Raw genomic sequence first — 21,662 nt, 5'->3', positions numbered from 1 at the left:
CCCTGGTATTTTGATGTTGCTTCTGACATCACTCATCCTGACCATTTTGTGGGATTTTGTTTCTTTGGCTTATAGTATGAAGCAAGTAGTGTCCTTGTTCCGGAACTATCTCTGCTTCTGGTTTCAGCCTCTCTTTCAGGGTCTTTGAGATAATCCCGGCGAGACACAGAATCCCTTAGTGCCCTGTGCTGCTCCCCACCACGCCCCGCCCTCACCGTCCATGGGATATCCTAAACAGATTCAACATTGACTTTGCCACCAGGTTGGTTCGTTACCAGCCTGTAAGCCTCTTGGAGACACAGATTCGTGTCATCCTCGGAGCCCAGAGAAGTGCCTAGCATGTGGCAGGGACTCAAATAATCAAGGAAGGAAGGAACAAATGAAGGAGGAAAAAAGGAAGGTAGAAAGCAGGAGGATTCACAATCACTCAAGTCCGTGGATTTTATTACCACTTTCCACACAGGCTTTTGCGTATTCTTGTCAGGCCTCTCCCGGTGGTGTGGACCCATATGGACACTACGTATATGTTCATGGAGAGGCTCTGGGAGTTAATTCTCAAGGAAAAATGAAGACAGAAAATCAATACTGTCCAGAATCGAAATCTATAACAATGCCCTCCACTCCTTGTCCTTCTGAATCAGACTTACTGTCCCTTTTCCCTGGTTCCTTTTTACCTCCTGGATTGCCACTAACTGTCCTCCTTGAACAAAACAAACCCTTTCCCTTGTCTCTTTTTCACTGACTCGTACAGCGTACCTGTCTTCAGGTATCTTATTCATCATCGCCTACGAACCCAGACCGCTTCCCTTCTGGTGAGGGATGCTATCTGTTTACTCTTTGATTTTCTACCTTCAGGGAATGCATTTTTTTTTCTTAAAATTTTTAACTTTCTGAGCCAAACTTCAAATATTACTAAATGTTCATCCTTCGTTCATTTTAAACCGGGTGCTCCTTAGGGCACCGCGAAGCGTGTGTCACAAACAGAAAACACCCGAAACGCCATACGTCAGAATGATAACTGAGAGGAGATGACTCTCTTGTCTTCTCTGAAGGAGGTCAGAAAATTGTCAAGTGTCAGAAGGTGTCACGAGAAGGGGTTTGGCTGACGTAAAACTTAGATCAGTACATGCTGGGAACAATACCTCTGGATGTTAGCTCTTCACCCTTCAGGCCTGGGCCCCAAATTCTGCCGTGTCTGTTTTAGTTTACCAAAGTGGTAGGAATGATACACATAAAACATTTTTTTTTTTTAATCTTGCTTTTGCCCATCACGCAACTGGCTTCTTTGTACCGGGGCGGCTGAAGGATTGCAGGGGGCAGGGGGATTGGTTTATGTCGGTGTCAGGATAAGGAAGCACAAGGGCAAAACGGAGCAGTGGCCCTTACAGCCAGGGGTAGACACAGATTGGACAGACACACAAGGACAGAGCGGCCCCTGGGACACCGGAGCCGGCCCGCCCGGGCGTACGTGAGGCTGCCCGCTCACACCGAGCTCGAGTTGAGGCCAGCACACCTGGGACTCCTGACTTTCTGTGCTTCCTGCTCGAAGCCCTGCTCCTCCAAGTGCGTTCAACATGGCAGACACAGACGTCAGCGCGCCTCTCCCTTCAATGTCAACGTAAAACCCGCAGCTGCTGCCGACGCCTGACCCTTCCGTGAACACACGGTTCGCGGGGGTAAAACCATTTGTGGCTAGAACTATGGGGAGGAGAAGGATTATGTGTAAAATTGTTCTTACGTTAAGTCCTTGTCCGTGGCGCGTATCAGATTTTCTCCCCAGCAGCTGTCGGGCTCAGACTAGAGAACACGGGTTGCCCATTTCATTCCTTGTATGGGTTTGTGGACCTGTGTAAATTTCAGGCTGTCAGTCGGCAGGGACAGAACGTTGTAACCAAGTGGGGAAAGAGAAGGAAGGACGAGGAAAGTGTCGTTTTATGAGAATCCGAGAGCAAACACCAACTCCGGTCTCCGTCCGACGGCACGGGCTGTCCGGAGCCCTTGCGATCATGAGCTCATTTAGCCCTTACAGAAACCTTATGGCGTAGGGGCCAGAGGTCGTTAGATCTGTTTTTGCCTTCCTGGTTTTATGCTCACCGGTTTCGTGTGTCTGCCCACAATGTCGAGGGCAGATGGAAAGAACACTGGTGGGGAGCGGACAATCCTGGCTGGTTCCCGTCTTGCTTCGCTGGTAATGTGCTGGATGACCTTGAGGGCAGCACCTACCCTCTCTGAACTTCGGTTTCTGTACCTGCAAAATCAAGAAGTTAGACAAAATCAGTGGGTTTTGAAGGCTTTTTTTTTTTTTTTTTTAAGCCACTGACATTTTCTCTGATGCTCCAGAGGCTCGATTTAGCCGATAGAGCGGTCGCTGTGCTGTCTGAAGGCAGAGCCCCAGGCTTTGCCTGCACGCTCCACGGTGGGTCTGCTGGCCTCACGGGGCTCCTTTGAAACCATCCGTCAATCACTGAAGTCCGTGGGATCTGAGTCCTCTCTTCGCTCTGAAACACTATGATTCTTTCATGTTATTTTGCCTGTTGGTGAATCATTTTTGACCAGAGGAGTTTTCAGCACAGAGAACCCGAGTTACCTTTTGCAGAACATGGAGAATGTGCTCAACTGAACTGCTCAGAACTGTCATGAGTCACCGCAGAACACATAATGACAATTATTTTAGAACAGTCCCTGTGGTCTTACAGACAGACATGCTTTCAGTGAGTCACTTCAGGGGTCCCCCAAAGTCCCCTGAAACATATGGTTAGTGACTTTCCTCTGCAGCCACGCTGGGGTAGTGCTCTGTCCCGTGGTCCCCTCCCTCTCCCTGGCTGGCATGCACACTTGCGGTTCGAAGAGAAAGCCCATGGGTCATCTCGGGGACTCTGTCCCGGAGAGGCGAACGGGTAACGTTTCTGCACGAACGGGAGAAGAGCCTTACTGGTCTCATGCACGGAGCAGACGCTCAGCAGATTCAGGCAGGCGGGTGAGCAGGGGGCCCCCCGGGTCCTGCTGCTCGGAGTGATGGGAGCCAAGTGCGACCCTTTCTCTTATTGGACCGTTAGGTTTGCTGCTAGCCCCCTCCTCTACTTAAAATCCTTTTGGCTGGCCTCCTTTTGTTGATTAGTATTTTTGTAATCATAAACTACATCAGGAAAAAAAAGAAACAGAACACAATTATAGACATTTATAAATGACTATAAAGCAGATGGGCACCTGAGTGGTCCAGTCAATTGAGCATTGAACTCTTGATTTCTGCTCAGGTCATGCATGATCTCTGAGTTGTGGGATCGAGCCCCGCATCAGGCTCCACACGGAGCATGGAACATGCTAAGATCCTCTCTTTCTCTCGCTCTCACAAAAATTTTTTTAATAATAAAAAAGTAAAAGATTGTATAGGAGACACCTGTTTAACCACCATCTACATCAAGAAATAGAACATCCTAGAACCTCAGAAGGCATCCAGGTGTCCCCTTTCCATCCCGAACATCCTATTTTATTCTGACAGGGGGTGGGTGGACAGAGGGTGACTACTTTTCCGGTGATCATCTTCTTGTCTTTCTTTAAGGGCTTCATTGCCCTGAATATACCTCAAGTAGAGACAGTTTGGTTGAGCCTGCTTTTAAATTGTATATAAATTGAACCATTCTCTAAATATATGTTCCTGGTTTACTTTCTTCACCGAACAGCATGAGAGAAACATTTATCTATGTGTATCTGGAGTTCATTCATTTTCAGCGCTGTAAATTCCAAATTTGGCTTAACTAGGAATCATACGGAGATAAACATTGAGTACACGCAAGTTTGTGCAGCGCTAGGAGGAGAATTGCCAGGTCATACAGCATGTATAACTTTGGCTTTTTAGTTGGTGTTACACTGTTTTCCAACGTGATTTTATCTACAGTGAAACCCGCAGTGTATGAGAATTCACAGTCCCTCCCATTACTGCTAATATGTGGTATTGTCCGTATTCTTAATTTTTGCCAATCTAGCGGGCACGCAGATTATGTGGTTTAATACAACCGTGTGGCTTAATTTTCATTTCCCTAATAATGCCATTTTCATATGCTTATTGGCCATCTGTTCTTCCACTATTGTGATGTGTGTACCAAATATTTTGCCATCTATTCTGTTAGGTCTTCTGCCCTGTTTTTCTTGGATTTTAGAAGTTATTTATATATTCTAACAATTAAATCAAAAATGAAAAAAACTTAAAGATACTACTTACAAATATCTTTTGTGGCTCAGCTTCCCACTTTTTATGGTTTTTCTTTTGGCGAATAGACGCTCTTTATTTAAAAATACTCAAATTTAGGGGTGCCTGGGTGGCTCAGTCGGCTGAGCGTCCGACTTTGGCTCAGGTCATAATCTCGCGGTCTGTAGGTTCAAACCCCGCGTCGGGCTCCGTGCTGACAGCTCAGAGCCTGGAGCCTGCTTTAGTCTCCCTCTCTCTCTCTCTGCCCCTCCCCTGCTCATGTTCTGTCTCTCTCTTTCAAAAATAAACATAAAACATTAAAAAAAATTTTTAAATAGTCAAATTTATAAATATTTGCCATTTCGGTTAACACTTTTTATGTAATTTACTTTAAAAATTCCTGCCATACTTCAAGATAATGAAAATATTTTTTTCTTTTAAATTTATTTATTTATTTTTGAGAGAGTGCCCTCACCCATATGCACACAGGCATGGGGGAGGGACAGAGAGAGAGAGGGGAAGAGAGAATCCAAGTAGGCTCCGAACTGTCAGTGCAGAGCCTGACGTGGGCATCCATATGGGGCTCGATCCCATGAACCATGAGATCATGACCCGAGCCGAAATCAAGAGCCCGACACTTAACCGAGCCATCCAGGCGCCCCCGAAAGTATTTTTCTGTATTTTCTTCTTAAAGCTTTCCTTTCAAATTATCCATTTGCAAATGACCTTTTGAGTGGTAAGCCCCTTTTTCCAAGTGGGTAGCCAATTATATTCCTCCCAGTTAGTAGGAAGTCAGTCACACATTCTGTCAACCATGGTCACTGCCGCAGCCCTTCTGTGTAAGTAGAGTGTCTGTTCATACAAAGGTCTGTTTATGGGCTCTCTTCCTGGGTACATCTCTCCAGACCTAAACCACACTACGTTGGTTTCTACCGCTTTCAAATATCTTGATACCTGGTTGGATAAGCCTTCCTCTCCCCCTGCCATTTTGTTCTGTCTTCTCAGTGGCTTTGGCCATCCTCAGTAATTTGTAATTCCAAATTTTAGAAGCAACTTCTGTGGTTCACAAAACACCTGTCGGGTTTTTTGTTGTGATTCATTTAACCTGTCAATCATTTATTACAAGGATATTCATATCTTTGCAGTACTTGCCCTTCCAATGACTAAACATGATATATTTCCCCATTCATTCAGGTTTTCTTTAATGTCTCTCAGTAAGGTTTTATTATTATCCCCTGAGGAGGTCTTACATATTTTTGTTGAATTCATTCCTGGGTATTAAATTGTTCTATGGTACTGTGAAAAGTGTCTTGTTAAATTGTTTCATTTTCCATCTCTATACTGTAGGCGTAGAGAAATACAATTAATTTTGATATATTAATTTTATACTCAGCGAACTTGCCAAACTTTCATTAATTCTAATAGGAGTCTGTAGGTGCTGTGGGGGTTTTTTAGGTAGAAAATCATATTATTTGTGACTAATGCCGGTTGTGTTTCTTCCTTTCTAATTGTTACGCCATTCTTTCTTTTTCCTCAGTTATTCTGTGGATTAAAACCTTCAGTACAGTGTTTGATGGAGGGGTGATAATTAGTGTCTGTTTTTAAGTTTTTCCATCCAGAGGGAAAGTTTTCAACATTTTGCCATTAAGTATAATGTTTCCTGAAGGTTTTTGTTTCTTTGGTTTTGTAGACAACCTTTACCATTTTTAAGGAAGTACCTTATTATTTTTGTGACGTTAGCTGAGTGTTGTTCTGTCTTTATTAACCCAGCAGTTTCTAACTGTGCATACATCTGGGCATCCTGTTTACTTAAGGAGCACTTAGTTCTGCAAATGCATTTTTCTTTTTTAGCATTCCTCATATCATCAATGATGGAGTTCACATTTTCGCCTAATTATCAGTACACAGGGCCCAGACTCCCCTCGTAAGTGACACACTGGCATATTCTGTGGTTGTGTCTGGGGCAGTCATACTGGTTTAAACTATCTGATCTTTCAAAGAGTCCATCCCTTACTTCCTGGACCCATGGAATGCACCTGCCTGCTAGATGGTCTGGAAAATTATTCTTTTTTAAGATGAGTTTTTTTCAACTTTTAAAAATCTTGTCTCAGAAAAACCCGATTTAGCAGTGTCATTCTTCCTTTCTCCTATTACATCCTGGCCCATCAACTGTCTTCAAAGTGCCCATAAAAGGTTTAAATAACCATTATTAATTTTTTTTCCTTTTTCAAGTTTTCATTTAAATCCAAGTTAGTTAACACACCGTGTAATGTTAGTTTCGGGTATAGAATTGAGTGATTCATCACTCACATCCAACACTCAGTGCTCGTCACAAGTGCCCTCCTTATTAAATCTATGCCAAGGTCAACTTTGGGATCTTTCTGTGTTTTATTATGTTTGCATAGTTTTCTGTAATATGCTTTATTGCTTCCAGGTAATGAACTGTGGAGTAATTAAGGTGATCTGGAAACTCCTGACAAGCCAGGTTAAGAGGACAAACTATAAGGAGGGTGGTGGCTGAAGCGAGGCATGGGTCATTTTCACTGAAGTGATTGTTCAGTTTGGCTGTTTTCACTGGGTAGCAAGAGAAGGTTGAGGTGTATTAAAGAGCTAGCCAGTTTTCGGGAAAGACTTTTTCTCTGCACTGGATATGAGGTCTTGTTTCTAAAGAGAGGTTCTAGGTATAAGTCATATATAGTAATGTAGAGTGATAATTGGCAGATAATGATTAGCAATGTATGTATTTTGTGCTACAGATGTCAGTAGCTATGGACGTACATGTGGTTTACAGCTGGTACCCCAGGGAACAAGGGAATTTGTGCTTTGGGGTATGAGACATGTGTCCCTCCAAACTTGTACTTGAAATATGTCACTTCTGCAGACAAGATAAGGTCTATAATTTTATTCCAGCTTTCTTTAGTGTTGGAGTTGGAATAAAATAATAGGCCCAGAGTTAAAAAAAATACAGTATATAACTTTCAGAGGAGAGTAGGGGAAAATGGAATTATAAAATTAATCAAACCAAAATAACTAAAGAAAGAGAACAAAGAAACATAGAAAAGGTGGGGAAAAGACAAAGTACAGAACTAACATGGGAAAAATAAATCTAACTATAAGTAACTAAATAGATCAGTAATTTAAATAATAATTTTAAATAAATAAGTTGAGTTCTCTTGTTTAAAGATAACCATTTTCAGATCTGTTAGGTAATAGCCAGCAATACATATTTTTTAATGACTCGTCTAAAAAATAAGGATTCAGAAAAGTTGAATAGACCCAAGAGAAATATTACCTGCAAGTGTATCACCATATTAATATGGGATAAGACTTACAGGCAGGGGCACCTGGGTGGCTCAGTCGGTTAAGCGTCTGACTCTTAATTGCGGCTCAGGTCATGATCTCACGGGATCTTCGTGGGATTGAGCCCCACATCAGGCTCCACACCGATAGGCTGGGATTCTCTCTGTCTCTCTACCCCTCCCCTACTTGCATGCTCTCTGTATCTTCCCTCCCCCACTCTTTCTCTCCCTCTCTCTGTCTCTCTCAAAAATAAATAAACTTGGGGCGCCTGGGTGGCTCAGTCAGTTAAGCGTCCGACTTCAGCTCAGGTCACGATCTCGCGGTCCGTGAGTTTGAGCCCCGCGTCGGGCTCTGGGCTGATGGCCCAGAGCCTGGAGCCTGCTTCCGGTTCTGTGTCTCCCTCTCTCTCTGCCCCTCCCCCGTTCATGCTCTGTCTCTCTCTGTCTCAAAAATAAATAAACGTTAAAAAAAATAAAAAAAAAAATAAACTTAAACAAACAAAAAAAAACTTCCTCCAAAACAATCCAAGAGCAGAGGATATAACCTGGGGTGTCTACCAAGCATTATAGGTAGAAATATTTCTAATAGGTGAACCATGACAGCAGAGAAAGCCAAGGACAAGTCCCCAGCTCCTTTCATGGAGTTAGTAACCATTACATCTGGTGGCTTTGTACCACGTCAGCTTAGTTATGCCAAAACTGCTTCCCAGGATTCCCTTTCTCGTGTTGGTCTGGGTTGGGATTGGGCAGAGGAGAACTTTGTAGAACATCGGATGGCAGAGTAGAGGAGCTGCCGCTTTTACAGTCCACGTTTGTGCCATCCTGCTTGTACATGTCACTGGTCATCTGGCAATGTCAGATCTACAGCTAGTTCAGCTCCCTCCAGGCTGTCCACTTGGGTTCCAGAGTCCCGGGCCAGCTGTGTGTGCGTTCTGGGGTGAAAGGCACCAGTTCTCCTCCCGGCACCAACGTCCCTGAGGAGACAGGGATGTCTACCCCAGAGACAGACAAACTCTGTTCCAGGTTTTCCTCAAGGCTTCAAGTACACCTTTGCTCTCCCTAACTTCACATTCGGCTCTTGTTACCACGGTCAGCCAGACAGCCTATGGTAACTTCAAGCCCAGCACACCTGCAAAGACAGCAGCCTCACAGAGATTCTTAACCTGCAACTACAGAGGCAGGTTAACTAACTGCTACAAAAAATTCCTCATTCTAGAACATTCCGAGTGATCAGAGTTTAACGGATACGTTACTCAAACTTGAAAAAGTCAGTAAAGGAAAGGCAAATTAGAGGAAGTCAATCTTACTCATGAACATAGCTGCAAACATCTTAAATAAAATATCAGCAAACCGAATCTAGCGTGAAGCATCAGCTTTCTAAGAAATTTTTATGATAAGGGTGCCTGTTTTAAATAACATCCTGGCCCATAGATTGAGCGGAAAGATAACACCCTGTTACAAGATACAACCTTGCTTTGGCAGAAGTACACAATCAAACCTGCAAAAATCACCCTGGGATTATTCTGAAGCAAACCCAGACATATCACTTAATCAGTAGAGATTGGACGATGCCAGAATGGATGTAGAGAGAACAGTTAGTATCTGTTACAGTACAGGAATATCCAGTAGCGTGGTCTAAGCCTTTGACCCAAGGGTGATGCTATTGGAGATGAATGAATATGGACATAATCAAAGGAAACTGGGGAAGAAATTTGGCATGGTGAAGCAATGGATCAGCTTATGCATTTGAATGCCCTGGGCTAATGGCAATTAACTTTATCAAGGGATTTTCAGTGTAGACACTAAAGTGCATTATTGCACATCTAGGAATTGTCATTCATTTCTTTGTCCGTTAAACGGGCACTTACCTAGGGAAAAAGGAAGTAAAATTCAACTGAACAAAGCTGTACTCAGGGACTGTCCAAATCATCCAGCTTCATCACCCCTGGTAAAACCTTCCAGAACCTAAGGACTGTTGATAAGGATATTTGAGAGACTTCTATGTTTCCAGAATAATGCTGCTTGCAATTACAGTAAAACCTTGGTTTGCGGGTATAATTTGTTTCAGAAACATGCTTGTAATTCAAAGCACTCTTATATCAAAGCGAATTTCAAGGACCGTTGGCTCAGCTGTGATCATGTGACATTGGGCGTCACGTACTACTCGTATTGCAAGACATCGCTTGTTTATCAAGTTAAAATTTATTAGAAATGTGTGCTGATCTTGTGGAACACGTGCAGAGCAAGTTACTTGCAATCCAAGGTTTTACTGTACTTCAAAATTTGTAGCTTCTTTCCTTCTCTTTTAAAAAATTTCTCATTTCTAATATTTTAAGTATTTTCTCATTTTTTTGTAATTTTTATGGGAAAATGGCTGATCTGTTATATATCAACCAGCATTTCTTTGTGACCAGTAGACTCACCTCTGACACAGGACAGACATTTTTTGAGTCCGCAGCTGTTCTAGTCTGCATTTTTTGTTGCTTAATTTTTATTAGCTGATTTTCTTTGGTTGGTTGTTTTATTTTGTTTTGCTTACAAAGTAGCAAAGTTATATCCAGTAGACCAAGAACTGTTTTATATACACCATAGACACTGAGCAACTAGTCAACCATGAATATTTGTGGTGTTTACCAGTAAGTGAATGCTGGAGCATTGTGTGTTTTTAATTTGCTTTTTAACTTTACTACTAAATGGAAAGGCAAGATTTGATGAAAAAGGCGTGAATGACGCATTTATATTTACAATTCTACATTAGCCAGGATGATACCGTAAAAACTAACATTATTTGAGGGCTAACTGTATACCAGGCATGGTTCTGATTTATATATTAATTCATTTAATTCTTACAGAAATCCTGTGAGGTAGGACTGTTATCCCATTTTCCAGATGAGGAAATTGAGGCACAAAGAAATGAGGTAACTTTCTCAAGGTAACACATTTATCGTTTGCCCCCTCTGGGGTATGGACCCAGATTTGGTCATTTGAGGGCAGTATTGAGGCCCCTAACTACTACTCTGTGTTGGAATGAATATCTCTATTAGAAAGTGGATCTCCTGAGATCTGTTAAACCAAGTGTAGATATGTTGCTGATGTATGTGGAGTTGGGAAACAATAGTTACATCAGTGGGAGTTTTAAATATTTTAGTTCTGTTTATTATGGCTGAAAAACAAAATTAGAAGTGTATATACCTTCTTGAACAAATATGTTCAACAGAAGTCTGGAGAAATGTTGAATCCTGTTTTCAAAGACAGAATTGGTATCTTTGGCTAGATTCTCTGTATTTTTTTCCTTTCTCAATGGCATCTTCTACTGTAATGTCGTTTCTTCTTTATTGGGAATCACTATTTACCACTTATTATTTATTTAACTTCAGTGAAAATTGTATGCAAATCAGATATTTTGTGGACACTTCTTGCAGTTAAGGGGCATCACTGCAACCTAGAGATGGGAACTTCCAAGATTGTCATGACTCTAAGAGTCCCTGATTCCTGGACATACAGAGGCTTCTTAGACAGTGAGTGAGGTTCATGTAATTCTGAAATGCTATGTAGAATTTAAGGTTCAAGCAGTTGGTGACTGTCTTTTCATCTTTGTGTACCCAGGATACAGCATCTAGTAGACACCTAGGAGATACTGAGCGAATGAATGAATGAACGAATGATATTTTATCAACTTACTCCTTCATTATGCAACTAGAAATTAATATACTTCAGTAGTTTGAGTTTATGCTAGCCTTTCATGGTTTAAAATCTTAGGGATTTTTAATTTAAATTGTATTTTACTTTTTTCTCTCCACATATAGGGATTACTCGTGCCTTTAAGAAAATCATGTACATCTTTTGGTACAGTGAAAAATATCCCAAATCCAGGGACATCGTTTATTTTATAATGTTGAAAATGATATTTTAACTATTTTGAGAAGATTTTAACTCTCAGTACTAATAAATATTTGAGTATGGTAGAAATCACCCATAAGTGACAGCTAACAGAGAATTACTCTTCACTGTTAAGTTTCCTGGACGTTGGGGACGGGTACGTTTTCCTCAATAGAAGCCCCTTCCATTTTGTTTCAGGATCTACAATAAAATGTTTTGTGCAAGGGTATAATTTAACCGGATTTTATATTTACGCTTACACTTAAAAAAAAATCATACCAAAACAAGTTGGTAATATTGAAAACACCTCCTTACGTAATATTGATTCTCAAAGTCTTGCACACCCAGGCTGATAAAGTATCCACTGTGGTTAGGCACTGTGTTATACGTGTGGCTGTGTCGTCGTCCTAACAGTATATTCTCTTAATTGCGATTTTTCAGACCCCTGGGGCCTTACCTAACCACTCAGTTGCAACTAAGAGAGGAGCTGTCCTGGACCACAAGATGTCACTCTAGGTCTCCCAGCAACCTTTAGAGGAGCAGCGAATGACCCTTGGACAAAGGTTAACTGTTAGATAACAATCACTCTGCTTTTCCCCAAGACACTCATGTCAGGTTTGCCCTCAGACCTCAACTGCCCTCACTCCCCATCACTAGGCCAACAGAGTTAGGTACTCATGTTTCAGTAAAATAGAAGAGAAAACAAAATGGAGCGACAAGAGTGGGGCTCAGAGACGACGTTTCTGAGACACATGTACGTGTGGCCTGGCAAAGACACCCATGGCAAAACAGCCTCCCAGAACTGAACAATGCCCTGTTCCTGATGAGACTTTGCAAGGGTGGAAATTTGGCAGTAACAGGTACAAGGGAATCTAACATACCTGTGTGATGATTTAAGAGGAAGATATTTTCTTGTACTTCACAAGCCATTGGTACTTTAGAGAAGACAAACATTTTCTTTTCAGGGATGGGAACCTTGACGTTTTTAAAAAGACGTTTAGAAAGCAGAGAGATCACAGACTTTGTCCTAAGAGAAAGGAGGTAAACACGATCAATTTAGGTATTCTTCTAGAAGGCAATTTGTGAACGGAGTTGTTCTTCGAAAAATAAAGATTGCCAACATGTATTTGATGGTATATCAGAATGACTGCGTTTTGTATGATTATGATAGTGTAGTTCTGATCACCAAGAGTCTTCATCTTTTAGAGGTGTGGACCGAAGTATTTATGGATCAAATGGTATAATGAGGTTTGCTTCAGAGTGATGCTAGGAGTGGGGTAGGATGGGTGACAGAAGGAACAAGACTAATTGCGAGTTGCTAACTGTGGAATCGGGTGATGGAGAGCGTCCGGGTTTAAAACATTTCGTAGTCGTAAGTGGGGGAAACTGCCACCTGGATCCGAGCGGGCGTCTGTTCATCCTGACCTGTTTCCCAAGATTCAGGTGGTAGCCCAGCACTGCCTTTTGGAACCAGTGAGGTCCTGCAGTTTGTGATTGGTTGTGCGAGCCAAAAAAAGTTTCCATTTGTGTCCCAAATATAATTTTAAAACTGTCAGAAGTTGATCCCACTATCTCGTTTTTCAGAATTTCTTGAAAAAGTTTATTCACTCCCAACGGTGTCTTGGATGATTGTATATAGTTCTAGCATAATCCCTCTTAGATTTCAACTTCTCATTTTGAAATTTCTAAGGTACTCAGATTGCTCTCCGGTAGAAGTGCCTTTAGCTTTTTGATGATTTCCAGTGCTCTTTGAAATTTTTCCAGTCTTCACAGCACTTTTTCACTGAGGATTGGCAACCAGCCCAAACATAGGTCCCCGACTTTTCAGACACATCAGCGTTGGTTAAAATGGGAATAGAGTGGCCCTGTTTCGTTTCCTTTATCCTTCCTAAAAGATGTAGAATTTTACGTTAGCCTTTGTGGGGAGTAGTAGTATGTCATATCTGATCCCTAGTGAACTCACATGCTTTTTCTGAGGCATAGTAATGCAGAATCTGTTATCTTACTTGGAATGTAGTTTTTATTATTTCCAGCAGCGTTGTATCGAATACTAGTTTACTTTAAGACTTCTGCCCAGTGATATCCTTCAGCCTATCCAGTCCACTTTTACATTGACACAAGGAAAGATGCTAGATTCTTCTACATATCCAGATGTTTCACAGTGCGCTCATGTTTACATAATGACAGACATCCAGCATTCAAGTGATTTGGTCCGAAATACATTCACTTCACTGTGCATTTTTTAAATGAAATCATACAGTTGAGCTACTCCATAGATTTAGTATTTTGTTCCTTATTTTTTCCACTAAATTAATTGTCACAACATTTTCCTTCCATTTCCTGCAGTCGTTTCTTAAAATTACTTTCGCTTTGGATGCGCTGAAAATTTGTGAAAGAAGTGATTATTATTCCCTTAGTCCATTTGATTCTATGTGTGAATTATTATATGTATTCTGCAAGCCAGCACACATCTGAGTTAACTACGTGTGTAGTTATGATGCGATCCCATGGCTTGTTTTCTCCCCGATGGCTTGTTTTCTCCCCACGGCACTGGAAATTTATTACCCCCCACGGACTACAGAAAGCCTTCTTGAAGTACTGATGCATTCTTGTGAATGCCATTATTCAAATCACTCTTTAACTTTTTTTGTTTGCTTTGAACGCCCACTGTTCAAGAGGTACAGTGCTAGGTCTATGAAATAACAGAGGTATGCACTCTGATCACACAACCCAGAGGGGACAGCCATGGAAATGATGACGATATCTGGTGTCCAAAATTTTTTAAGAACAAAAATGATCCCAATTCTCACAATAAAGCCTCCTATATTTATCTTGCAACAATAAAAGTACAAAGCCAAAAAGTCAAAAGCGTAAAACTGAATTTTTTTTTAAACAAAAAATTAGTATTTATTCTTACCGTGCGGCTTGTATAGATCAGCACACTCCCCTGTGGCCACCACCTGGGGACAAAGGAACGACAGTTAGTGACAACTGGACATGGAGAGGGAACGGACTGAATAAGCCCCTTCATCGACCACCCGTCAGCCTTCTCAAACCCCTAGGAATGTGCCCCCCCATACAGACTGCCTCAGCTGAGTTGGCCCTGAGCTCATTTTCCTGGGAAGGTGTGGCCTCCTTTGTGGTAATGTAATATGCGTCCAGCTCATATACCCTTGCCCTTTGTATGTCAGTCATAGAATCCCAATCAAAGAATGGGATCAAAGAATGTTAGAGGCAGAAGACGGTCATCTTATCCAAGTTCTTCATTTTACAGAAGAGGTATCATTAAGCTGCTTGCCTCAGATCACATAGTTCGTAGGATTAAAGCTTAATTCAAGATAAGGAAAAGATATTGGTGTTTATTAGCGATGACTTGGAGGTAAATACTGGCAAGGTAACCTGGCGGCAACTATTAACGGGGTAGCGCATGGGAAATAATTTTACGCATGAAATGTTTTTGTTCTTACCCAGCTTGTTATCTAAAGGCAATACCCCAATAATTTTTTTTCCGTATATGCCAACAGAAGGTGGAGTCTAAAAAATAGTGATAAAAAAGTAAAGGGGGTAACAGACTCTATGACCGTTTTTCATCAAGACAGATCTCAATATATTAATACTGTGTAACATGACCGCCAGCTCAGTTAATCCCTGGAGACCAACCATGGTTCCGTCGCTGCTCTTGACTCAGTCATGGACAGCGTACCCTGTTCTAACTTACATGCCAGCAAAAAATACGAGGCACAGGTGCGGTTTTTCCTCTCTACTCTGCTCTGCCTTTTAGGGTGAAAGATCTGTTGTACTTAAATTGACCGCTGACGCCTTTTGGCCTAGAAATGACCTCCAAAAAAATCACAATAGTGAGCTGTGCCTATATAAATAATAACAGGACTGTGATTTTGTAGGGAAGCCAGTTCTAAAGTTAGATTCTTACGAAACGAACATGAGCTACGTACCAGCTGACCCTAATGCACAAACACTGTTTACTCCCGAGGATGAAGAAGAAAGGCTAACCACTCACTGATCACAACAGAGCTTTCTGGCTCTACCGTTCTGTCTGTAGCTGTTTTCAAGGGGCAATTTTACAGGGGATTGACTTGTCAGTAATTCAAATAGGCTTTCATATTTTAAACGTAGAATTCATTTCTGTTCTGCTTCCCAGTAGGAAATGCAGTTTTACACATTTTTCCTTTCTGTATCGTGCAAATAGTTAAATACTTCCGGCCGCTGCTGAGTCTCCACTTTAAAAATAGAAAATGCTACGGCGTTTCTGGCCCATCCCCCACCTGCTCCTTACTAACCCCGCTCCAAGTGTTGCTGAATAGAGCTCAGTATCCAGGCCATTCTCCAGTTAGCACACAGGAATCTTTGTGAAAGTCTCAAGGGAAGGAAAAAGTAGTTAGGAATCCAGTCGCTGGTATTTCTTCTGGCTAGAGCAATTGCGCTTATGATACCTGGTTGTCGCAGACAGAAACGTCTACGACACGATGCCCGCAGATATTGCTGTCGAAACGGACTGCGTACAGCAGATCCTCACGAAAAGAAGGCTAGCGAGTGTAGAAGAACGTTCTACTAAACGAAAAGCTAGCTGGGCTATTCTGACCAGTCAAGGTTAGTATAGCGGCCATTGCAAATCCGTTGGTATCCTGCAGTAAACGATGTTGACCTGTTTTTCGCAAATACTAACTTTAAGCTGTGGGTGCTTTCCAGAACGCGGGTTCCGAAATGTAAATGTATGGCATGGCGAAGGACCGCACTGTTTTCACTTTTTAGTGTATGGGCAATGCATCTGTGGACCCATTTCTATGACTGTAGATTAACCACAACGGTAAACTCTTAGCCTCTGGGTTGTTTACCTCTCTGTTTCAGCAGGTGCTTCCAAGTTGGTATGGAAACAAAGAAAGACGCTGTTAAGCAGGAAAAGACTGTTCACAAGCCATCAAAGATGAACATTTTGAATCACTTAAATTGGACCAGAACGTAGGAGGGTGATGGAGGCAAGAAAATGAATAGAATGGGTTCCTTAGAATACGCTGACACAAAGTTATTAATTTTAGGAATTAAAAAATGTGAAACGTATAAAGGAGAATGAGCACAGTACCAGAGGGGAGCTTTGTGAGGAGATTAGTTTTAAAAAGAATACTCTAAATGTAAATTTTAGTGGAACACCAGTATGGTCAATAATAGACCTAACTGTTGGGAATGCAGACTCGAAGGTGACCCTTGTTCCAGGAAACCTCTATTTCCAAAAACGCTGCAAGACTTGCATTTACTGTGTAATAGATGAAATCTGAGAATATTACTGATAAAATATTACAAATTTTAAAAATCTAAAAGAATACTTTTAAAGAGGATGAAATACTACCACTTCTTTAAAAGACTGAGAAAACTCCCTAATGCTTCCTCCCCAGCACACATTGCCTTTCAGTTACTTTTTAACTGTACAATTATCAATAAAAATTAAGGATAGATTAGCATGAATAGAAAGTAGTTGACTACAAAGAAGACAGTAGTCAGCAAGTGTTTATTGAGCGATTACTGTGTGCTAGGCATTGTGTTAGAGGTTGGAAAGCAGTAATAAGTAGTCTCATCATTTGCACGGTCCTTAGATCCAGGAGGAATTTAGGCAATTATTGTAGAATAAAGAGCATTTTGTTCCTTCTTCAGTGAAGACTAAATTACCTAAATATGCACTTGGCCACAGGTACGAGCAGCATACAAGAGTTCGGCAAGGTGGCTAAAAACAAACAAAAAATATTAATTCAACTGGATGAGTCTCACACATTTTCACTTAAGACAGACTCCAGAGAAAGTTGAAAATAAGCTGTAAAATTATATTTTAAAATCTAATTTCGTGTAGAGAAAATAGAGTTTTACACAATTTTCCTTGACATAGTTTAAATATATTAAAAATAAAAAGGAAATGTCCTATGCTTCAATAAAAAAAAAAAAAAAAGTCTTGGCAAACTTTCATTAGATTTAGCTTCAAATGTTTCCAGCACTGTTAATGAGAATGTAAACAGGCCCATTTTGCTGAAGGTAATTTGAGGACATATATCAGAATCTTAAGAATTTACTCTAAGCAGATAATTAGACACATTCACAAAAATAAGAAATAGTATTAATTCCTCAAAACTAAAGGCCACCTAAACATTCAGTAGGAGAGTAACTAAATAATGGTATACCTATACAATGACATATGCATTATAGCCATTTAAAGTGTTGTAGAATTATATCTATAAAACAAAAGGTTAAAAATAATCTGAGCAGTATGGTTGCATCTTGATTAAAAAGTGTGTATTTAGAAAAAAATTAGGAAGTATATACAACAAAAGGTTTGGTTATATTTGGAAAGCAGCATTGTGATTTTTGGTTTTTGATTACAATGTATTTTGATTTTGATTGACAGTGTATTTATTGTCTTATGTAATGTCCCACTTTTATAACTGAATAAGAGAGTACAGCTATTGTTGCTACTATTGCAAATATACATATTATTATATGAGAATGTAGACAACAGTTCCACGGTTCTTTTTCATTTTTAGAAGGTAACACTTCTTAGTGTGTTTAATTAGTTTGTTTTGTAGTATTTATTATGGATCCATTATGGATTAACAGCCTACTAAGTATACTGTATCCTCTGTGGTTGAAGAGAAAATATTATATGATAAAGTTTCACTGAACATTCAAAAGGACTGAGTTTGCTTCCTGGATTTATCAGGTACTGATTTTAACTTAAAGCAAAGCATTTAATCACTGTCTCAGTCTTCTTGGGCTGCCATAACAAAATACCACAGGCTGGTGGCTTAAACAACAGAAATTAAGTTTCTCATAGTTCTGGAGGCTTAGAGTCTAAGCTCAAAGTGCCCACATAATCAGGTCTTGGTGAGAACTGTCTTCCTAGCTTATAGTTGGCCACCTTCTCACCATATGCTCATATGGACTTTTCTTGGTGCATGATTGTGGAGATAAAGATCTCTCTCTTTTTATAAGTCCACCAACCCTATCAGATTAGGGCCCCATCTTCATGACCTTGCCTCCCCTTAATTACTTCCTAAAAGCTCTATCTCCAAATATAGTCAGCCACATTGGGTGTTAGGGCTTCAGCGTAGGAATTTGGTGGCAGACAAAATAATCCTTAGTCCACTTGTGCTGCTATAAAAAAAAATACCAGAGACTAAGTAGCTTATAACAGAATTTATTTCTCACAGCTCTGGAGTCTGGAAGTCCAAGATCAAGGTGCCCGCACAGTCATGTTACATGAGGACCCTCTTCCTGGTTCATCACTGGCACCTTCTCACTGTGTCCTCCTGTGGCAGAAGGGCTCGGATGTCTCTGGAGCCATTTTTATAAGGGTACTAGTCCCCAATTCATGAGGGTTCCACCCTTATGGCTTAAATATTTCTCAAAGGCCCCACCTCCAAATACCATCACATTGGGCATCAGGATTTCAACATAGAACTTTATCATTTTAATAATGTCCCCTCCCATCCTTTTCTTCGGCTTTGTGCCGAGGTGGGAGCTGAACGCCAGTGCACTAGGGAGGTGTACTTGGCCTCCAGTCCCCAGGCTTCCTGCTGATGAGCCTGCTGGGCGAGCCATTAATCCCTTGAAACAAGTTCAGCAAATCTTAAAGCTTAAGATGTAAAGCATGCAGCTTTGTCCTGAAGGTGGGGACACAAGGGCGAGGGCCCCTCTCTTCCTCTGCCTGTCACCTCTCAGGGGCGTGGCCAAGGCCTGGACACTGGCATCTGGTGCCTCAGGACCAGCATTAAACACCATCTCTATGGCTCTCTGCCTCTCCTTCCCTCCATTCCTTTGCCTCTCCCCTCTCACACCTCCCTACTGCCTCTCTATCCTCCTTTCTTTTGGCTATCTTCTCCTCCCTCTACCCACCCTCTACCCTCTTCCCCCGCCCAGTGTCTAACTCTCTACGTAAGGGAAGCTACCACTTCTGCTTTTTGGACTTCTTAAGCCCCAAGGATCAGAGCAGGCAGACCAGTGAAGCAGACAGACAGCCACAAAAGAAGGAAAATTGAGCTGGGGGAGATGATCCAAAAAAAGAAAAAATCGGGGGAACACGTACAAGAGTCCAGTTTAACATAAGCATGGGGCATGTGAAGGCAAGTAACAGAAGATAAAAACAGAAGGTCTGATCCACATGGCAGATAATCTTTTATTCTAGGATGGGCATGTGAGTGGCGAGCCATTCAAGGTTTTGAGCCTGAGAGCAACACGGTCCTAAAGGTGTTTTCGGGCTCACAACAGCCACTAGCTGTTGTGTAGCCCGACCATGTGTGCCCAGCATGGGGTGTGACTGCCATGGAAACGGGGGCCTTTTCTAATTTTCCTCAAGGCACCTTGTGGGCTGGCTGGAACTCTAGGTGCTTCTGGAAGTTTAATTCAATGACAGTATTACGGATGGTGGGAGAGAGATGGGCATCAGGAAGACCATCCAAACTGAATTCAAAAGGAAGTGGACCATACTCAATTCATCTTTGTGTATCTCTGGCATCTAGAAGGGTGAAAACTGCTTAGAAGAGCACCATAAACGTTTAATAAATGAACAAATAGTGGGTGAATGTGAAGGGCAAGATTACTGCTTAAGGAAATACTCTTAGGACTCATTGATGGGGGGGGTGGGGAGTGGCTTGGGGCAATGGAAGAACCAATGAATTTAGGAGTCAGGGCCCCCAAGCTCTAGAGCATCATGTGATTTTGAACATTTATTCATCAACGAACATTATTAATGGGCTAAGTATCGGGGGCATGGCAATGAATAAAATACACCAAGTCCTGCTTTCCAAGATCTTATATACTAGCGGCAATTATAAGAAGAAAAATAAAGCAGGGTAGAGAGAGAATGAAGAACAGGACAGGGAGGACTTCTTAGAAGATGGCCAAGGAAGGGCTCTCTGAGAAGGTGACGTGCCAGGGCAGAGGAGAGGTCACAAAGAAAGCCATGTGCGTATTTCACAAAGAGGCACGGCAGGCAGAGTGAACAGAAGTCCATGAGGTGTGTTTGAGGGAGAACAGTGAGGCCAGTGTGGCCGATGGAAGGGGTCGGAGGTAGAACCTGAGATCAGAGAGGAGCCTGGGGACACTGGTGGCTCACGACGACGACGACTTGTTACTTTGGGCAAGAAAGGAAGCCACTGGATTCTCCGTGACTTAAAAAGAATCATTTTGGCTCCTGTGGTTACAACAGACCATTGGAAGGTCACAAGGAGAAGCACACAGACCAGTCGGCAGGCTCTTGCGGCACGTCGGGTGAGGGAAATCGTGGCCGGTAGTGCAGCAGCAGCAGTGAGGGTTATAACAGCCAAGGTCTGGATTACGCTGGAAGGCGAGAGGCGGGAGACTCACTGGTATCTGCCTGTGGGATGTCAGGAATAGAAACGAAGGATTACACGGAAGCTTCCGGCCTCACGGCACCTGGATGAGTGGCACTGTCAGGAAGTGACAAGAGATCTAGGAGGAGTCTGGCGCGAGTTCAGTTCTCCACGTGAAGTGGAAGTGCCCACTTAAATACCCAAGTGGAGAAGCTGGAAGAGCCAGCTGGAAATTTAAGTCTGGAATTTAGAGGCGAGAGCTGGTCTGGAGATGCAAATTTGGGCTCATCAACACGCGAATAATATTCATACTGACGGGACTAGAAGAGATTCCCCCTAAGAGCGAGTGTAGGCAGATGCTAGGAGTCCGCTGGGGTTGAAGAAAACTCACAAAAAAAGAAGTACTAAGCCAATAATAACTAACTCCCTCCTTGCAGAGGAGCATATGAAACAGTGACCATGTATGAAGTTTCCTTGAAAATGGTTGTGCTTACATTTAAGACCGTATTATTAGGGCCAGGTGATGGGGGGACGGTATTGTTTAAAACCATACAGAAGCAAAAAGAAATAACTGGTTTTGAGAGAAAGGTGACAAGTTTAGTTTTAGAAATGTATCGAGATGATTGACCTAGGTGAACATCCAGGAGTAAATTTCAGAATTGGCACAAAAATTTTTGGGAAGCCCAGGGAAGAGACTTAGGAGATAATTGTCCCTAAATTTTGACCATTCTCTATCTATTTATAGCCCCCTACAGATATCTAAGTAAGAGGAGCTAAAGCTTCATAACCTTAAGTAAGTTAAGTTGTTCTACCCTCCTGTTTAGAACAGGTCGCAAAAAGCTCATGGGGCAGATATTTGGAAATAACTGTTGAAAACGGAATTTGGATCGTTTTTGACAGATTTCAAATGTGTTTGGTACTATGCTAAGTAGTTCACATTCACTCCAACCCTGTGATGTATAGAGATTT

General features: G+C 41.8%; 1 protein-coding gene across 9 annotated transcripts in view; it reads left to right on the top strand.

Moving 5' to 3' along the window:
* The window catches only part of ASB5 (ankyrin repeat and SOCS box containing 5), a 55,636-nt gene that overhangs the window by 13,418 nt on the left and 20,556 nt on the right, over positions 1–21,662 (top strand). The window contains exon 1 of one of the 9 annotated variants that reach the window (XM_042934217.1): positions 11,975–12,224. The exons of the other annotated variants lie outside the window; for them this stretch is intronic. Coding sequence (XP_042790151.1) covers positions 12,188–12,224 — 37 coding nt within the window. The 5' untranslated portion in view covers positions 11,975–12,187. Of the gene's footprint in view, positions 1–11,974; positions 12,225–21,662 lie in introns of those variants that run through there. 9 annotated transcript variants of the gene reach the window in all.

Source organism: Panthera leo, chromosome B1, assembly GCF_018350215.1.
Source record: "Panthera leo isolate Ple1 chromosome B1, P.leo_Ple1_pat1.1, whole genome shotgun sequence".
Lineage (NCBI taxonomy): Eukaryota > Metazoa > Chordata > Mammalia > Carnivora > Felidae > Panthera > Panthera leo.
The sequence above is the reverse complement of the archived record's forward strand: the minus strand, read 5'-3'. Positions and strand labels throughout refer to the sequence as shown.